The 20,437-nt window shown below is 43.7% G+C and overlaps 1 protein-coding gene across 2 annotated transcripts in view; it reads right to left on the bottom strand.

Moving 5' to 3' along the window:
• Cdk6 (cyclin dependent kinase 6) overlaps positions 1 to 20,437 on the bottom strand; it is a 178,791-nt gene that overhangs the window by 82,243 nt on the left and 76,111 nt on the right. For both annotated transcript variants that reach the window (XM_029535610.1, XM_021190849.2), the window contains exon 4: positions 8,223 to 8,390. In XM_029535610.1, the coding sequence (XP_029391470.1) occupies positions 8,223 to 8,390 (168 nt within the window). The remainder of the gene's footprint in view (positions 1 to 8,222; positions 8,391 to 20,437) is intronic.

The raw sequence follows: 20,437 nt of genomic DNA, 5'->3' as shown, positions 1-20,437 counted from the left end.
GTGTGTGTGTGTGTGTGTGTATGTGCGTGCGCGCATGCATCTACATGGCCTCACAATTTTTAAAGTTTATATTTACATTAGAACACAAGATAAGATTTGATCTTGACTCTAACTCCATTAAGGTCCCCCAACTTAAAACAATACTGAATAATTTTTCATTTTGTGACAGAAGTGATTATGATTAGAAGTAGTTCACCAAGATCTAAGTACAATCACCAAGATCTGTGACAATCCAACCAGACATGGATCTGGGTAATCAAGAAAATTTTAATTTTCTGTGACACAGCTTAAATCTAAATACTAGATTTTAGTAACAAGCATTAAGGCAACAAGCTGGGATCCCGATGCTACAGTAAGAGGCATAGGAGTGCCTTTCAGGGAAGCGAGGGTATACCGTACTGGAAGGTCTTTCCAAACCCCAGCCTCTTCACCTGTTCTACACACAAACCTCTTATTTCATCACAGGCGTTCTACAAACGTTCTCTGAGCAACTGCCATGGGCTTGTGCAGTGTGCTGAGTGCTGAAACGTATTTCACAATGCTAACGAATCGGGGGACAAAGGCCAAACAGATGGGACTCATACATACAGGAAAATCAAAAACAGGTAGGAGAGGCCACACCCAGTGGTCCTGAGTCAGGCCCACTTCAGACAGTTGAGGAACAAACAGTCTTCAAGACCAGTTCATTAGGCTGAGGAGGGGAAAGCAATCTGCTCGGGGTGGGGAGTGTGTCTAATGGCTTGGGGACACACATGTCACAGTGTTGGGATGGGCAGATCACAAGGTGTGTGAATGTGTTTGGGGAAAACTCAGAGGGCACAGACTTGTGGGTACTTCGGAGGCACTGGTGATTTGAGCTTGCTATTTTCCCACAATGGTCCACACTGCATGTCTGCTCCTACAGTTTCCCTTCTGTAAGCCAGCCTGTCTTTCCAGGAAAAAGAAAACCTGCTTTTCTGGCCAACTGAGGTCCGATCTTCCACCCACTGCTCAGTAGCTGGGGGAGTTTATAGCCAGGTAAAGACATTTTCAGGAGTGCAAGTGAGGCCCTTCAGTTTAGAATTACACTTTACATTCTTGATAGCAACTTCTTCTTTCCTTTACAAAGGTTCCAGTTGTGTTGTTCCCCCCACTGATCTGCTTTCTCTAAAACTAGTAAAAGCTAGTTTTCTGGAACTAGATTACAGACAGACTTTGGCCCATTTAACAAGGTCAGACTGTTTATTCTTGACAGGATTCTTTCCCACTGCAAAAAGGTACTTTTAAATGCCACATTCCAGACCCAGTGCCAGTAAGCCACTGAAGCATATTTTCCCACAAGAACAGATACCCATGTGCAGTCCCTACCTCCCTGAAACCACCCAGCCTTCACAAGGTGCAGACAGTATTTAAATGCCACCATGAACCGGACCAACTCAAGTATATCCACCAAGTACTTGAAAAAGACACACTGCAGAGCACGGGTAACCTTTATGATGCAATTAATCAAAAACAGAGGTGGGGAAAAAAAGAAAAACAAGGAGTTTTAAAAATGAAAAAACAAAAAACAAAAAAACGGCAGAAGATAAATCTGGAATTTTATGCCGCTATCCAAACCTAGAAGCCATAGAGCTCCTTATTAGTTATTTTGGGATTTTTTTATGGTTGAGCTGTTAAATTTACAGCCCCATTTTTAGACTCTGCCAAGCCTTTAGAATAAACACATGAGTAGTACTAAAGTAAATTCGCCTACACTTTCCCCTTCTTTCATTTTCCCAAGATGAGAAGACAGGCTAGTCCTCCACAGCCAACTGTCAAGTGTAACCTTCACAGTTATTCGAGATTTAAAAACCATCAGCACCCTGGCAGACACCAGACCCAGCTACAGTACCACTCACCCACCATGCTAATCCCTAAAGAAAGGAGAGCTAAAACCTGGGGTAAATAAGAGGGTGGGCACAGCCAAGGACGTCACTGAGAAATGGACTTGAGAAACTAGTGGTCGGGTCAGAGGTCAGCTGGAAATCCAGGATCATGGCATCATCATTTAGAAAATGGGCCTTGAGCCGGGCGTGGTGGCGCACACCTTTGATCCCAGCACTCGGGAGGCAGAGGCAGGCAGATTTCTGAGTTCCAGGACAGCCTGGTCTACAAAGTGAGTTCTAGGATAGCCAGAGCTATACAGAGAAACCCTGTCTCGAACCCCCCCCCCCAAAAAAAAAAGAAAAAAAGGAAAAAAAATGGGCCTTGATTTTTAGAGAGACCTGTAGAGCTAGAAACACTACCTCTGACCTTCTCAAGTGCCCTCATGGATCAAGTCAAGTGATCTACGAGAAAGGTGGTATGGTATCATCAACCTTTTCTTATTTTTTAAATAAAATTGCAGCATACAGGAAGCGTAAGTGTCCAAGTTGGGGGGGTGGGGGGAGCAGGGCGGGTTGGGAGGCTTTGTGATCATGAACAAAATCTGAAGGTTAAAGGACACCCAGACAGACATTCCTAATAGAAACGTTCCTCTGCTGGGGCCCAGGGGGCTCAAGTTATGATCAGAAGGGACAAAGGAGAGATGATTTGACGAAATTTTTGTCTAGGTGCTCACAAACGAGGAGGCCCTGATGCAGCAGGCTGTGCAGGGGGGAGGGGCTGGAAATGTACCCATCGATTTATTGTGAAAATAGGGAGTTGGGAAGCAAGCTCAAAGGACAATGGAACATTTAGTGGTATTAGATAATTAGTCGCATAAACTGATGTCTATGGCTGGCGATGAAGGGGCTGCCCTGTAAACAAACATACGGACAAGCCTGGAGCTGGGGCTCACTATTTAGGTATTGGTGAATCAGGCCTCACAGATTTACTCTCTGTGTAAAACGTCAACTGAATGACTCAGAACAGTTAAGCCAAATGCTACAAAATTTCATGAACAGATCTTGACTTACACTCTGAGATTGCTGAAGCGCAGACAAAATGAAGGCACGGCTACCTCCCCCTGCCTCACACAGTGGTTGTGACAGCCGCAAACAAGAAGTTCACATAGCCGAAGAATTAAAGAGGACACAAAAGTCCTAGTCATAGAAACATTGTTTTACATTATATTCTAAGGACCGAGCCTTACAGTCTGGGTTTGGAAATAACACCTTCCGGTGAGGCAAGCTTGAGAAGAGGAAGTTGTCCTATGACATAAAGTCTCGGATTGTTCAGTGCCTGATAGGACACTGAAGTGTATTCCCATAGGAATGTTGAAGGTAAGAGACAGGGATAGTCTGTCACCTTCCGGAGCCCCGGGAACCATGGCTTGCTAGGCTTCACTAAAGCACCCGGTCTCCACAACTTTAACATGTGCTGTCTTTACATTTGAGTCTGATCTCAGGCTTCTGAGATCTAGTGACACCATATACAATGTTTATGGCAAGACATAAGAAGCTAGGAAACAAGCAGTCTCTATGTACACCACACCTAGATGGGGTATGCTGGCCAAACTGGTACAGAGGATTTGAAAGAAAGCCAGTCCTTTCTCTTGAATAAAATATTCCCCAGGCAGAAGCATTGCAGCTCCCCTAGTTTTGTCCAAACTAATTCATAACAGTCACCTCTTACGAAGGAGCTGGCCTTAGGTGGGCCAATGAACGCCTATCTTCTATGGACAAGGAGAACAGTCATGGATTCACCTCGCACGCAGGGCTGGTGTAACGTGCACAGTCACCTACCTCGGTTTTTCTGTACGGTGCAGAACTCATTCTCTTTTGTACATGGGAGAAACTCACACAGTGGCCATCGATGGCCTCCATGACTGTGAGCAGAGTCAGCTGTGCTTTATTACCACCGAGAACGAGCAACAGAAGGATCTGGACAAGGTCTCATGTTTGTTTTGGCCCTGGCATTTTCCACGTACGCAGCCCTGGGAATCCTAAAGAAAACGTGTCCTGTTCCCAGCTCTGCACTGCTCCCATTGTGCTCCACTTCCCTCACTGGTCAAAGTGAAAATGAAACCCACACAAACACTCCATTGTTAGCTAGGAAATATGTACTGGCAACTAACAAAATAGTCCTGCTTGTGTCATGGTGAGAGGTTGAGACCAGAGGGCGTTCCAGGAGCCTTTCCTGCTTCGGAGGTGTGTCCTGAACTTTCACTGAGGTGCCGAGGCGACAGGACTTTGGGGTTTTTCCATGACACTCATGTAATGCTGGATTTGATTCATTCAGTATGCCCTGGCAGCCACCGTAGGCTTCTGTGGGAGCTGCTCAGCTGCCGGGGCTGAGGCTCAATCCCTGCCAGGTCTCCACAGTAAACACAACATGCACAGAGAGGAAAACAAACATAAAGAATTTATTTTCTCATGTAAAAGATGACATTGTTCTTCAACTTCTGGTCCTACTTCACTTTGTCACTTGAGCGTGCCAACTGGGTGTCATGCAAGGAGTTCATTCCAAGCACACACACAGAGAAAACAAGTGCAGAGGACTTGATGCACACACATCCAGTGGAGCTGAATGCAGACAGGATCTAGAAGGACGATGCTGTGACCCTTGCAGACATTGCACATCCTGGCACAGGTGACTGGTGTGGGCTTCTCTAGCTCCAGCCCCGGTAGATCCATGGGTCACGGGAAATTCTTCCTCGATTGTATTTGGCTGTTTCTAAAGGTACGTTGCTTCCCGTGACTGTTGTGCCCAGATCTACTTCCCAATTCTGCTTGTAAGCTCTGAGAGCAGACACCCTGTCCACTTGAGTTCAGCATCACCTCTACGGTGGTGGATAGAGCCTGGCACAGAGGAGGTGACTGGGAACTGTTGACTGAAAGCCAGAACTCCATTTCCTTCCCTCCCCTAAGCATATAAAAGTTGTCTGAAATTGAATAGTTTCTTCACTGTTTACCAAGTGCTAACAACACAGAGACAGGGACATAAGCACATCCATGCACGCACACACCTGTGCACACCCCCGCCCCCTCCACCCATCCCTATTGCCTTGGCTTGGGGCAGGGTAAGCAGTTTGAAGTGTCAGACTGGCAGTACTAAATCTTCAGAATCTTATTAGTACCATTAAAAATACCCTTAATTATTATTATTATTTTTTTTTGTGTGTGTGTGTATGTACTATTTTATGTCTCTAACAACAGCCTTACGAGGTTTACAAATGTCTTTGGTGATTTTTACATGGGAAAATGTTTTCAGGACTGTGCGGCCGTTCGATATGGATGGACTCAGAGAAAGGGCTTTGGAGGAAAGTCACACGCGAAAACGTGTAACGCTTTTTACAAAGCTCTAAGAGTACAAGCTACTGTTAAAACAAAATAAAACAAACAAACAAACAAAACCAGTCGCACAGAGACAGGTGAAGCAACTAGTAAAAGCTGTCTAATAATTCTCCTATTCTTTTATTTGGAAGATGTTAATTATCTTAGAAGAATATAAAACCTCTTCTAAAGCTTGCTAATATCAAAATACAATGAGTACAAAATACAATAATGTCCTTTAGTAAGGAGAGGTACAATATTCCTACATGTCCTTCAGTTCTCTGTTCAGGACAAAACGTTTGATTTAGCCAGGTGACTAGTTCATCAAAGAAGATTACCGTAAATTCAAGACCTGAATTCAAGCCATCTTTCATTTCTCACATAAGACCAAACTATGGCATGTAACTGCTATGATTTTTGCTCAGAGATCCCAGCCAAGGGCTCAGTCAACATGATGATACAGAGTGAGCTTGGGCATTTGAAGGTTTGGCTTTAATACCAGCGAGTAGCGATGTGGAACACTGAAACCATTAAATGTATAAGCAATTCTTTCCTGATTTTTCTAATGACTCAAATGCATGTGTCTACACGTTAGCATGTCTTAACTTATTCATTAAAAAGTATTTCTTAAGTGCCCAGGGGAACATCCAGGTGGAGCAAGATAGAGTATCACACTTGAAATGACTCACTGCTGCTTTATAAATAAAAGCCCCAAGTAACTACCAACAAGATAGAAAATAACGCCAAGGGAAGAACAGTCAGTTTCTGAAGGGGTCTTCAGGAAAGACAGTATGGATCAGGCCGTGGCAATGAGCAATATACACGCTTTTCACAGCAGTTAAGATGGTGGTCTCAGGTCAGTTAACTTGCAAATCTCTTGCCAGTCTGCAAATTACGTGGCTTTCCATTTCCTTGTGTGGCATAACCTAGTGTTAAATGGGTATTTCTAGGCAGTGGAGTGCAGTCTATTAAAAGAATACTAAAAATAATTTATCAGTTCAGTCTGAAAGACAGTGATTCTGTTTTTATACATATATGTAAAAAAAAAATCAAAGGATTATTTCATTAGATAGATTTTTTTTCCTGTAAGCACAAAAAAAATACTAACAGTGGGGAATGTTTAAAATGCAGTACCCTAAAGAAAACATACCCCTTAATGTTACCATTAAATTCCAAACACCGTTCCTTGGAATGAAGTCTTTCCCTTTTATTATGTCACTATGGTAAATATAAAACAGACAATACAAACTAGACATCAATATATCTAGTAATAGATATATGTTTGCCCTTGTCCTTTTCTTGGGATATGAAATAATTAGTCTGTATTTTCCAGCTTAAACGCGCCAACTTTGAGCAAGACTGGGGTGTCAACTGATGTTACCCACAAGCTGGGTTATCCTTTAAATTTAACAAGGAAAAAAATTAAACAAAACTCAACTGGGTTTCCTGTTTTTTATTTATAATGACTGTGGTCAATTTAGGGGGATGAGGTGACTCATCCTCTTTCCCCCCAATTAATATGCCCAGGATTAGTTCCTTCATCTGCTCCCAGATGATCCTCTTAATCACAAAGCCTATTCAAGTTTCTCCCCAGGGACCCCTCCTCCAAAACAGGCACAGTAACTTCCTAGGGAAGCTCAAAGCCTACCTCACCCTTCCCATTGGGGAAGCACACAGACTCAAGAAAAAGTCCAGGGCTTGCCTCACTCCACCCGAAGCTGAGGCCTGTTCTTTAAATATCCACTTGGGCCCTGTCTTCTCTGAGGCTCTGAGAAACACTGAACAAAGTAAGATTTATCCTTCAAGAGCACACGGTATTTCAGAGAAATGCTCCAGAGGTATCCAGAAACGGGAATGGAGGGTTTGGAGGCTATGGGAGCTTGACACACAGAGGAAAAGAGGAGGAGGCAGAAGTATGTTTGTAAGTTGAACATTCTTCCTGACCAAGTGACTCTTCTCCTGGACTTCACCTTGCCAGCTGACACTGCAGGACCCTGGGGAAGCAGTTTCTGTTGTCTTTCTGTGTATAATGTCAGCCTTCTTGCAGAACATGTGCCAAGAACGGAAGCAGCCAACCCATTCCCTCACTACAATGGCCAATGGAACCTCCTTACATTTCCCAACAACAGCCCCCATCCGGGCCAGGGTCTGGTTTCAGAGCCTCTTTGAGGCTGAAGATAGATTTTTTTTTTTCTACTAAGTTTTAACTCACTATGTCTGTGGGCAGCTTTCCTTCACTTCTAGCTACTCACAAATTTACTACATACAGAGCAGGTTATAAGAAAAGAATTATTAATACAGACTACCAGGGCACTCCTCTTAGATTCTGTAGACTGCAGCCAGATGGGCTATAAAGAGAAACTGGAGTTAATTAATGGTAAGGTTTATTATGGCCATGGATCTGAATGAGAAAGAATAGAAGGACTTAAGTTCTCTGCCAAAACGGGGCCTCAGGTCCTCTCTACTCTGGCCCATGACACTTCCATCAGGCTGGGAAGTGATAGTCACTCAGGCCATTCGGGTTCACTGTCAAGTTAATTTCTCTAGTCTCTGAAGCATTACAGTTTCAGAAGAGTGTGTTATCTATCCTGCCTGGGCCGGTGATGTGGCTGTTTCTCAAGTCACACCACCAAACACAGGTGGCACTCCTCCTGCCTGCCCGACCCTTACCCAAGCTGTGCCTTCCACATTATGCATGCAACTTAAAAACACAGGTTATAGCAAAACTCATTTAGAAATGTGTAACTGACTCCTCCCTAGTGGCTAAGGTGCCGGTAGGCTATTGCTGTGATCGGTTCCCATCCATAACAAACCCAGTTAGATGCGTCTGAGGTCATAGTAAGCAAAGCCCTTGCTTTCATCTTAGCCACAGCTAGCGAGAAAAAGCACACAGACATTCCGTTCACAGACTAAGTGTGGGCAGAAACAGCAGGAGGAGCATGAAGGGGGCAGTTTGTCAAATTAAAACAGGAAGACTATGTTTAACGCCAGGGCAATGATCTCACTTACCACCGAGGTAAGGGCCATCTGAAAACTATAGATGCGGGCAAGGCCAAAGTCAGCCAGCTTTATCTGTCCACTGCTGGTCACCAAAATGTTCTGCGGTTTCAGATCGCGATGGACTACTCTGTGAGAATGAAGAAAGTCCAGACCTCGGAGAAGCTGAAACATCATATCCTGCAGGGAACAACAAGCATACAACCGTCAGCAGATGCTCAAAGCAGTATGTGTGAGCCACCAAATTCCCAGCCATTATTGGAAATGATGCCAGACTCCCCCCTTCTTATGCTCCCACAGGACACAGTCAAACACAACTCCCCGCGTGTATTTTATTAGGAAAGGACAGCTTAAGAATAGTTTCCCTTGGTGTAGGAAATGTTCCAAAAGCTAAACCTCAAACAAGCACTGGTGTTTAGTGCTGAGGGGATGGAGGGGGTGGACACAGGATAAGGACTGAGCGAACTTAGGGGGTTGAATTTTACTTCACATACTTTTATTCATTAAGTAATTTCAACTGCCAGTATACAGCAAATGATATAATTTAAGTATTTTCAAAACGGTTATTTTTACAGTGCTTATACATAAGTGTCACTTCTCTTAAAGTTTTCTGTTTAGCAACTTGTTTAGCCTAAACTACAACACAACACTGAGATAAGTCGCCCTATTTTCATAGTTCAAGAAACTAACATAGCGAAGTAAGCTAGATATTGGGTCAAGGTCACAACACCAGGGTACTGATTTAGTGAAGAGTGTAAAAAAAAAAAATTAAATCTCTTAACACAGTCCTTTATTAGTTAAACAGGAAAGAAATACAGAAAGCAAGGCAAGCTATTTAAAGTCTCTGGCTCGGTGTTTTCACTATGGCTGTTTCTCCTGCCATCTCTACCCTGAACTTGAGATGACTGCTTCCCCTGATAGATGGTAAGTGCCTGAGCTGTGAGCCAAAATAAAGCTCTTTTCTCTCAAGCAGCTTCCATCAGATACCCTGTCACAGCAACATAACAGTTACTAATACAAACTTGGTATGGGAAGACAGATTATTGCTGTGATAAACCTGGCCACATGGTTCACAAATGGTTAGAAGTGGTCTGCAGGAAGCATGCAGGAGGGACTCCTAGGATGCTGTAAGCAGAACTTACAGGAACATTCCAGCGGGAGTGTGCAAGGACAGCAAACTGCAATCATGAGTTTTCAGAGGAAACAAGAATTCAACCAGGGACTGGACTGCAGATAACTGACAAGATAAGTAAATGTGACGGAGTACTGCTGCACCCTGAACGTCTGAGTGAGGCTAAATTTAAACCTAATGGGATAGTTAGGCAGAAGAAACTTTAAGATGACAGAGTGTCCGGGCTGTGGTGTGGTCACTGTTCGCTGCATTTAGACAGCTTTATAGTAGGATTTCAAAACCAAAAATGGAACAAGATAGTGAAAAGAAAAAAGGACACATCTGCAATTTGAGAGCACAGAGTGCCTTAGAGCCGTGGACAGGGCTGAGGACGTGAGGCGAAAGCAATTTCAGCTGCAAAGGAGATTAATGAGTGCCAAGAAAGAGAAGCCACACTCTCCCATGAACACAAGGTGCCTCTGTGATCCCACTCACAGAAGAGGTCAGAGTATAAAACTGGAAGCTCATTTTAAAATCTGGCATCTCAAAAGAGAATCCCAGGTTTAAAAGCAATAAGCCTGAACAAAGAATAGCACCACATAGGTCGCCTATTTCAAAGGGCTGCACGGGGAAACGTTTCCCTGGTTTGTTTGCAGGTGCTTGGACGCCATACTTGTAGATGGGCTGCGTTACATCCCAAGCTGGCATCAGTAACTTATCACCCCCGCGTGGTGCTGTTGCCAGGTAAGCAGAATGCAGCAGCTACAAGGTAATGGATGCTCACCACAAGGTTCCAGAAAAAAAAAAAAAGAAACAATGTATAGCAAGGAGAGAGAGGTTGGGAAGAAGACCTAAGAAGCTGCTGCATACAGGAAGGGAAGAAGCCTGTATTTCAATGGAGACTACACACTATTGGAGATGCTAGGAATGCGTTCCAGTCATGCTTTCATTGCCACCTTCCAGTTCTTCCCTTTTGCAATCAATGGGAGTGTTTATTCCACGTTACTATACATTGTAAGAACGTAGCTTGTTTTCCATCTTTTTACAGGGGCTCACAGCTAAGAGTCGTCCTGAACCTCAGGAGACTTTGGATTTTTTTTTTTTTTTAACAGTATTCCACTTATTAACTCTGGGGATTCTTGGAGCTAGACTGAATAAAGTTTGTATTAATTATGAAGTGGCCACGAGCCTAGGAGGGCCAGGAATGGAGCGGTACGGTTTGGATGTGAAATACTCGTCATAGGTCCTCTGTTTCTTGGCTGTCTCATTCTTTAGCTGCTATAGCTGTGACCTGCTGCCACCGCTGTGCCTGCCTATGACAGGCTATTCTAAACCGTGAGCCCAAACTAATCTGCTTCTGTTCAATATTTGATTAGGGCAGCAGAAACATAACTAAGATCGCCGCTAAATCAGTTCACTGAAAACAACACCGGTTTGGGGGTCATTTTCTAGAGTTTAGAATTCTGTCTTCTGAAAATCAAATCCTTAGTTCTTCCACCTGTCACGTGGAGAAAACGGCATTTACTTTTCCTAATAAGAGGTTCAAATCAACCAACATAATGCAACATTTGAGGAGAGTTTTGGGCACACAGTAAGCATTTAACAGATGGGAATTATTGGGCGTGCGGGGGGGGGGGGTATGGCTGTTTGCCTCCTATTTCCTGGGAGAGCCAGATTCACAAAGAACTAAAGGAACATGCAGCCAACACTGTAAGGTCGGTGTCCACAAGGTGCAAAGAGGGGCCAGGCAATGATATGGGAGTGTGGACATGATTTCTGAGGTCCCCTAATGGGCATTCTGGGCTGGCAGGAGCTACCTCCTAAGCTTCCAAATGTTGGAGAGGGCCTGCTCTGGTGAGGGGTGGCCTTGCAATACTTGGGGACTAATATCAGTCAACAACTGTGCAAAAGCGAAGCGCAGGGGGCCAAACTTAGTCGTCCTCTGCGGAGGCAAATCCATGTTTATTGGGAACACATGCACACAGCTTGTAAGCACTGGATTTTTAAAAAAGCATGACTAACTTCAAGTAATGTCATGCTGGCTCATCATGCTAACTTCCTGTCCACTAAGCATCATTCTCTTAAAGCAGCACAGGGAGAGAAATCTGCTCGGTTCACGCTGCACTGTTCAAACGTAAGGAGACAATTCACAGAATAAAAGCTAAAAACTTGGACTAACTTATTAATTAATAAAGCCTGCGTGAACCTATAAAAAGCCTGAACTATAGAGTAAAAGAGTATGCATTGCCTCTGTGTTTTAATATAGCGCATTATATAAAACTAGTAAATATAAACAGCTGTAAGTTTGAAGAAGAACTGTATGCAGCAGAGGAAGGAAACATAATTTAACTGCTGAGAAGAGAGAAAATGTCACTGTCAAACAATCTTTGTGTATCTTTCTGTTTCCTTTTTGACACAACATACATTATATTTATAGATGAAAAATGCATTTAAATAATGGTTAATATGTATGCATATGTTATTTTGTGTTAAATTACAATTTATTGGACTGGAAGAAAGGCTACTGGGTAGAAGCCCTTGCCGTACAAGTCTGATGACCTCAGTTCGACCTCTGGAACCCACAGTGGAAGGAGAAAAGTGACTCCAAAAATTGGTTCCTAGACTTCACAAGCACACATGCACACACAGGCACATGTGCAGACACACACATGCTGCACAAAACTATTGGGAAGATGTAAGTTACTTACTACTTTTATACAATATAATTTTTAGTGGCTACTTAGTCTTCTTTCCTGAGATATGTCATAAATATATTACTTAGTTTTCTTTGATGTCATTCTGGCACCTAGAATAGAAGCCAAGCTCTTTGTTTAATGCAGTGGTTCTCAACCTGGGAGTTGTGACCTCTTTGGGGATGGAAAGGCCAAAGACCATAGAAAACACATTACAACTTATAACAGTAGCAACATTTTGGTTATGAAGTAGGCAGGGAAATCATTTTATGGCTGGGGGATCACCACAATGTAAGAAACTATTACGCCAGACTGCCTTGACCCACCAGCTTCAAAAATGACACCAAGACTTATATTTATTTACGAATGCTTAGGTCTTATAGCTAGGCTTGTTCCCAACTAGCTCACATAACTTCATTAGCTAGTTCATTCTAATCTATGTTCTGACATGTGGCTCGTTCCTTCTCCTTCAGTCCTGACACTGGTTCCTTCCTCCATGTCTAGCTGGCAAATCTCTAGCACCTGATTCCTTCCCAGGGTCCCTATCTCTGCCTGGATGCCCCACCTTCCCTCTCTTGCCCCATGCACAGGCCCTCAGCCCTTTACTAAGCCAATCAGGAGGAGAACATATATGAACATATATGGAAAAGAACATATATGAAACACCGAGACAGGCGATGAAAAACAATACCAAAATCTGGACAGTGTTTAGCTCTCCGCTGGCACAGAAATCAAGATTTGAATAATAAAGACAACCTTTACACAAGTGCACAAGAAGATTACCTCAACAAAAGGGTCTCGGCCTTAGGAAGGTCAACAATCACTGATTTAAAGGCTAATGTGACTTGCTAAAATCACACCTAGTATGGATTAAGTAGTATGGATCAACATAACCTCTCTCAGGCAGTCCATGCTAATGACACCTGGGAATGGGTGTTCTATGTCAGAATTTATCACTCGGAGCTGGGCATGGTGGTGCATGCCTTTAAACCTAGCAGTCAAGAGGCAGAGGCATGCAGACCACTGAGTTTTAGGTCAGCCTAGTCTACAGAGTGAGTTCCAGGACCATCAAGACAGTTCAGGGACACAAACAGAGAAACCTTGTCTGGAGGGCAGGAGGACGCTCCAAACTTGGGCCCCAAATTAAGACACAGTTCCAGGGCTGGAGAGATGGCTCAGTGGTTAAGAGCACCAACTGCTCTTCCAGAGGTTCTGAGTTCAATTCCAGCAACCACACGTGGTTCACAGCCATCTGTAGTGGAATCTAATGCCCTCTTCTGGTGTGTCTGAAGAGAGCAATGGTGTACTCATATACATAAAGTAAATAAATAAATCTTTTTAAAAAAAAGACACAGTTCCAACTTCACAAAACAGAAATAACGAACTCCAGTATCATTCAAGAATCTGCTTCAGTTACAAGAAGTGTTATTTTTTATTTTAATAAAGAATTCAAAGGGTTATCTTCGTGCTTTATCTCACATTACAGTGTTATAAACCATACCATCAAACAGCTCAAGATTTTAATATAAATTATTCTGTCCTATACAAGTCCCAAATACCCCTCAGTAGCTCAATTGAGGCAGTGCAATGAGACCAGAGATCCATGAACCCTGGGGTACTCCCAACTTGACTCTTCAAGGTAAACACACCTTCAGATGATCCCCCTAAAACCTACTGAGCATAGTTTTGGTACAAATGGCCTGACCATCTAGTTAAGTCCTGTGCTGAGCTGGCTCGTGGGGGCCCAACTCTCTTTTCCTAAGCCATGTGACAGAAAGCACATTGCCATAGGATTCTAGGGCAGAGAGGGGCTGGCTCTGGGTGACAGTGGCTTCTAGGGAGGCCAGCCCTTTGCTGCTCCCTCAGAGACTCCAGACACCCCAGGAATCTCCCAGACTTGCTAATGTTGCTTTCAGGGGCTCTAGAGCTGTAATCTGCTTACTGCTTCAAATAAAAAACAAGCAAACTAAAAAGGTCCCCTGAGGCTTATAATGGTTAAAAGCTTTATGATAGGGTCCTACTTTCCATCTACAGAGGCACAGGCTAATTTTCCAATGATACTGAAATAGCCAACATAGACCATCTAACAAGTCTCAGAAATGGCAGCTTTAAAATGAAAATGACTAGTAAAATGAATATATGGATGCATGTATACATGTATATATATTATGTTATAATATATATATATACATATGTATATGTGTATATTTGAGCTATTTGCTCATGTTCTCAAAGTTTATTCCTAAAAATGTACAAATGCTTACTCATTCAAAAATTAAAAATAAGACACATAACAATGTAGTCAGTTGCCGAGCGGTGGTGGAGCACACCTTTAATCCCAGCACTTGGGAGGCAGAGGCAGGCGGATTTCTGAGTTCGAGGCCAGCCTGGTCTACAAAGTGAGTTCCAGGACAGCCAGGGCTGAACAGAGAAACCCTGTCTCGAAAAACCAAAAAAACAAAACAAAACAACAATGTAGTCAGTTCCACTTATTTTTCCCCTTATAATGTACAAGCCACGTTCTTTGCAAAGATGTCATTACAGTTTCTTCAGAGCTGGGTGCTAGGGCACCCACCTGCAATCTGAACACTCAGGACCTGGAGCTTGAGGCCAGCTTGAATTGGGCAGCAAGATCTGGCCCTTCCGATAAAGCCCCAACCCTACATATGCATAATATCTTGTTCCCAAGGAGTGACTGGAGTCTGCGATTGAAAATGTCACACGTAAAGCAGGACTTGTCCAGCCAACCTGGTGGCAGCAGATTGAACAAAGGCGGGCATTATGGGTACAGGAGGTGTGGTACAGGCTATCTGAGCCAGCCCACAGGAAGTGATGATGGTTAAGACAGAGGGAGAGCAGCAGTGAGGGCCAGTAGTCCCAGAATCAATTTTTCCTTATCACTAATATTGATACACACATTGTTAATTGTAGCACAGGAAAGGGCTGACTTCCTATTTTGGACCATTTTAACTTAATGCTCGGTGCTAAGCCTGAGAGCCAATGTTACTACCTGGGAGCCAATCTGTATAACCGTTTCATCTCGCAAAACTTGAAACTCTGTAGTCTCCACCACAACTCTTGCTTTCCTCTCCTCTCACCCCTGGCAACCACCTTTCCTCTGATTTCCCTCTGGAAACCTCACATGTGGAATCACCGTGTATCATTTGGGAATTGCCTGTTCACTTGGAGTAAGTCTCTATGGGGTGCTATATATCAGCTCGTCCTTTTCAAGTTAGTATCAGTGGGTAGAGGACACAGTCGCCTGCCTGCCTGCCTTCTGCACAGACACTGTGGTGGACAGCCAGGAAGGGATGGTCCGAGGACCAGGACAATTCTATTCCCACTCACAAGCAACTGATTCAGGGGTGGGCAGGGATAGACAGGCCTATGCGGGTGAGCCATCAGTCTGGGGAAGCACTCTCCTCCTCGGTTAGAGGAGCACGGCACAGGGCTCTCACCTTCCTTCCACCTCCCATCAGCCTCTACCCATGGAAAGAAAATGAACTAACTGGATTCAGAGCTAAGAATTTGTGCTTACTAGTCATATAAACTAAGGGAGGTCCCTTGCATCTTTGTGAGTCTTTGTTCCTACGTCTACAAAAAGGAAACAACCTCAAAAGGAGAAATTGAAATAGGTTCTAAACTATCTGTATACTTATGTTATACTATATATATATATATTATATACATATATTATATATAGTATATATAGTATAGTATATATAGTGTATACAATAGTACTATATATATACTATATTATATACATAGTACTATATATACTAATATAATAATATATTATATATCATATTATATATAGTATATTATATTAGTATATACTAATATATATATATATTTTAGTATATACTAAAGTATCTCTATCTATCTATCTATCTATCTATCTATCTATCTATCTATCTATCTATCTATCTACAACATAGAAGACGTCACATTAGGCACTGTTACAGAGCAGCACCCAGAGACTGGGCCCAAGGGACTCTTACTTTAACAAGGATAGAAGACATGATCTTGTACCTACACACTTCAAGCTGGTTTGTGACAAGGACCACAGAGGGCACATGTGCTCTTATATGCACTGAGGTTGAAGGAGTTTCTGAGCCAACCTGAGCCGTGGGCTAGGTCTGTGTGGTGTGGGGAAGTGTCTGACATGTAAGAGAACGCTAGGAGAGAGAAGTGTAAAGAGAGCCTGGGGCTTCAGAGTGAGGAGCCCAGCATCATCCTCATCAGACAGGACCCTGGAGAGGACACCTAAAACCAAACCACACTGCAGAGAGCTTGACTGCTGCGTCTTTACAGTGTCATATCTTACAGTTAGTGTGGATAAGGAATGCATATTAAGAGGTTATTATTCAAAGTTTAGCACATAGGATGAACAGAAGGTGAAAAAGGAGGTTGTTAATCTACTAAGTGCACAAACTAGAATAGTAAAAAGAGCATAAAGAAAAGTAGCAATTGTGAGGACCAACATGACCTTTCATTTTCATGGGTTAAACTACACTGCGATGTCTTCTGAGAGGTTGGTCACATCTCATCCACCAACCCCTTGTCTCAGGTTCCTTACTGTGAAGAATGGACAACACTTTCTTGTACAGTGGTTGTGAGGAAACTCCCAGAGTGAGGAATGGGCTCCAAAGTGGCGTCATTAAATCAGAGGCTCCACAGTCACCACTGGCCAGGGCACTGGCACACACAGTCATCTTACTTCTCACCAGCGGGCACGCTTCAGCCTCTTGTTATTAGGATCAACAAACACAACTGTGCCCGCACCAAAGGACAGAATCTTTAAATAGTTAGCATTTTCACTGCATCAAGTGTCATGGGGCCTGTACTGATTTTGAAACCCCACAGTTTGCCAGCCTTAGGTCCAGAAGGATCTTCAAAATTTACGTTATTACTCAGTGAGCAGGGGATCGATCTCTCTTCATAAATAATCCAACTTTCTAAGGGACATGTCATTTTTTTTTTTAGTCTACACTTAGAGAAACTTTTCTCTGGGGTCCTCCAATGGTTGAAGGTTCCTTCAAATGGTCTTTTGAGTGTTCTTGCACATCAACACCTATATAACTCAATTATGTAATTTTAAATTTTACATAGTGATTACACACACATGCTATAGAGGAAGAGGGGGTTGGTAAGCTTTCTTATGTAGTTAATTCTGGTTGCTTTCGCAGCCTAACAAATAAGAACTAGAACTGTGACATTATTTACGTATGTTATCTACTACTGACCTGTGCGCATTCCAGTGCAGAGAGGTGGGGGGTGGGGCTCAATGGTGGTGGTGGTGGTGGTGGTGAGGAATGGGGCAGATTCTGAAAAGAACTCTTAACTTCATTTGATCAAAAATGGCCTTTACAAGGGTTTTTTCTTTTTTTCTTTTTTTTCTTTTTCTTTTTTTTTTTTTTTTTTTACGGGTTATAAAAGACTGCTTACCACAATGTACCTCTTCACTTGAAAAAGGAAGGCTCTTGCACAGAGGTGAGAGGCTTAGAACAGCACAGAGAGTTAGCAAACGCAGTCCGCCCATAAACACATCTGCACACACTATCTGTTTTGGGGTGGAGCTGCCTGCACGGCTGTTTACGGGGACTCTGGGACTGCAATAGCCTTCCTTCCGTGTGGCCGCAGGTCTGAAGCCTCTTAGGAGAGAGGAGAACCACCCACTGCTCACTCGGAGCCTCTTGGATCTACAGGAAGAAGCTGCAGGTGGCCACACGTAGTCAGGAAAAATCACAGAGGACACGAATGGTGGGGATTTGGGAGTCCAACCGAACGGAAGAGCTAATCACTGAGCCAACTCCAAGACCAGTGCAGGCCATCTGCGGTGCTGTAATGACAAGGATCTGGCAGGCTAACAGGAAAACTGGCTTCACGATAGGAAGAGTCCAGGCAAAGGAGCCTTAGGAATGCCACTCCTGAAAATGAGGTTCTGAACCTCTCGTTTTCCTTAACATGCCTCTCTCTTTCAACCTCCCTAGCTACTCACCTAAAACTCCCAGTCCGCATTCGTGCGTCTGATTTTCTGGGTACCACAAACTCTTTTCCATTTCTTCCGACAGGAGTCATGAACCACCTGCCCTCCTTATTCCTACAATATCAACAGAGACAAAGGCCCCACAGGGAAACTCTGAGCTTTTGGCTCTGCCTTTGCTGTGTCTACGGTAAATTTCCTTTTCTGTCGCCTACCATGGCTGCCACATTCAGCATCTGTGGTATTCGCTGTCTACTGTCATGAGCAACTGCATTTCTCAAGAGTATCTTAGGACGTAGGTTCATGTCCATTACGCCAGCACTCGGGAGACCACGGTAGGAGGACTGCACATTTTAAGCCTGAGCTACACACGTGAGACCCAAGCTCAGCAAACGGAGCACCAGGGACGTAACTCAGTGGCAGAGTTCTTGTCTGGGACGTGGGAGACCTTGGGCTTTATTATAAGCAACACACAGACACATCCTTCGATTCGAGTTCTGCCTCCGCCCTCTTATCTCAGTCACGGCTTCAACTTTGATACTGGTCATAGTTGGAGACATCTCAAATCCTAATAGCGGTCAAACGTACACCACTCCAGTGCTTCCTGATACATTTTCTAGGACATCCCGCCGCAGCAGCAAAGCCCAATCTGTACCAAAATGAATATTTTGTAAATGTGCCTTTCAAAACTTGTTCTCCAGTTTCTACGTCAGTATGATGACCTAAAATTTACTCCGTGATGGATTCAGAGAAAAACACCCCAGTGAGTCCTGGTCATCAGAGCTTCTAAATTACTTTTCAGTAAAGGCAATATACCCTTTCTCCCTTTTCTACAGCGCTAACCAAGCTGCTGGTATTTTTGTCTCCAACATGACAGTATTCCGACATACCTAGCTCCCACACTTCATTTAATCATCTTTTCTCTTTGCTCTATGTGGAGTGACATTTCTGAAAGGTACTCCGAATCAGACGGAAGTCCTCCACTGCTCATCTGCTTTTAAGGTTTCGCTTTTTAAATTTTTATTCGTCTTTGATAATTTTATACGGTGCATTTTGATTGTACTCGCCCAACCCCCGACTCTTCCCAACCTACCTAACCTCATGTCCTCTAATTTTTTTTTTTTTAAATCCATCAAGTCCAATAGGTGTTGCCCAAATATTCTCTGATGTTCTGCTGTACTGTGTGTGGTTGACCGACCACAGAGTGAAGGGCTACAACTCTTAAAGAGGACCGCTCTCCTCTCCTGGCACCTATCAGACGCCAGTCGTGCTTCAGCTAGGGGTGGAGCAGTTCACTCCTAAACAAGCTGCTACTTCAAGTACTTTATTGTCTGGTCCCTAATGGCCCCTGTTTTTGTCTCCAGCTGTTCTCCTGATTCTTTTACTAACCACAGAAGATGACATGGTCTTTGTCCTTTTGTGGCACGTTTCTCTCTTTCTTGAAGTGCTCTCTCCATCACTGTATCCCCCAACATGCACGCATCTCCCAACCCATGTGTCCTGTCTGCCTCTACCTATGCTTGAGGGCTTTCTTAAACAAGCCTTGGGGACAATTCTCTCCACACTCACAGGCTGCAGCCCTCCCTCCCTTACCCTACAAGCAGGCAGCTCTCTAAACATAGGCAGCACTGGCCCAGAGCTTATGTGCCTGTCCTGTTACTACAGTACCTCCTTCCTACTACAGTAGGGTGGGGGACACCTAGCCATTCCACATGGACTCTGCCTATTTTCTCGACGCTCATTTGCTCTAAGTTTGTGTCACATGTGTGTTAGGTTATGTGGACAGAAACTGTCCTGGAGAGCAATGGCATTGAGTGTGGAACTGAGTAGTGGAGGGGAAAGCCGACCCAGAAGGTCAGGGAAGGAGCCTAACCCTGAGGGGCGCACTCCTCTAGAAGCCTGGGTGCCTCCTGAACTTGTGCCTCAAGTGCACCTGGCCTTGTGACTCCAACGCTAGGGGAAAAAAAATATCAATCAATCTGTCCACCCATTAATACGCGTGCATGGGAATGAACGCAGTTCTAAAAATATGCTATGATTCAGTAATTCTATTTCTGGAAACTCACCCTACAGACCCAACAGCTCAAGTTTATAATAGGTCAAAACAGAAAGGCTTGGTGCTATTATGCTTAAAAGACTTAAAAGAACCCCCCCCCAAAAAAAACCCCAAATCCTGGGAAAATAACCCCAAATAGTCTCCAATGGTAAATAAATTCTACATTCACTAATTTCACTCTGACATGTCCTAACCATCAGTGTGTTAGGGACTTGGCCTTCAGTTTGACACTACAGGGAGAAACCAGAGACTTTAAGAGGTGTGAAGGTTTAGGTCCCTGGGGCATGCTCTCAAAATGCGTGTGAGATACCCTGTTCTCCTTCTCCTTTAAGATTTACTCATTTTGATTTACATATGTATGCCTGTGTGAGGTTCTGTGCA

The sequence above is a fragment of the Mus pahari genome, chromosome 2, assembly GCF_900095145.1.
Source record: "Mus pahari chromosome 2, PAHARI_EIJ_v1.1, whole genome shotgun sequence".
Taxonomy (NCBI): domain Eukaryota; kingdom Metazoa; phylum Chordata; class Mammalia; order Rodentia; family Muridae; genus Mus; species Mus pahari.
The sequence above is the reverse complement of the archived record's forward strand: the minus strand, read 5'-3'. Positions and strand labels throughout refer to the sequence as shown.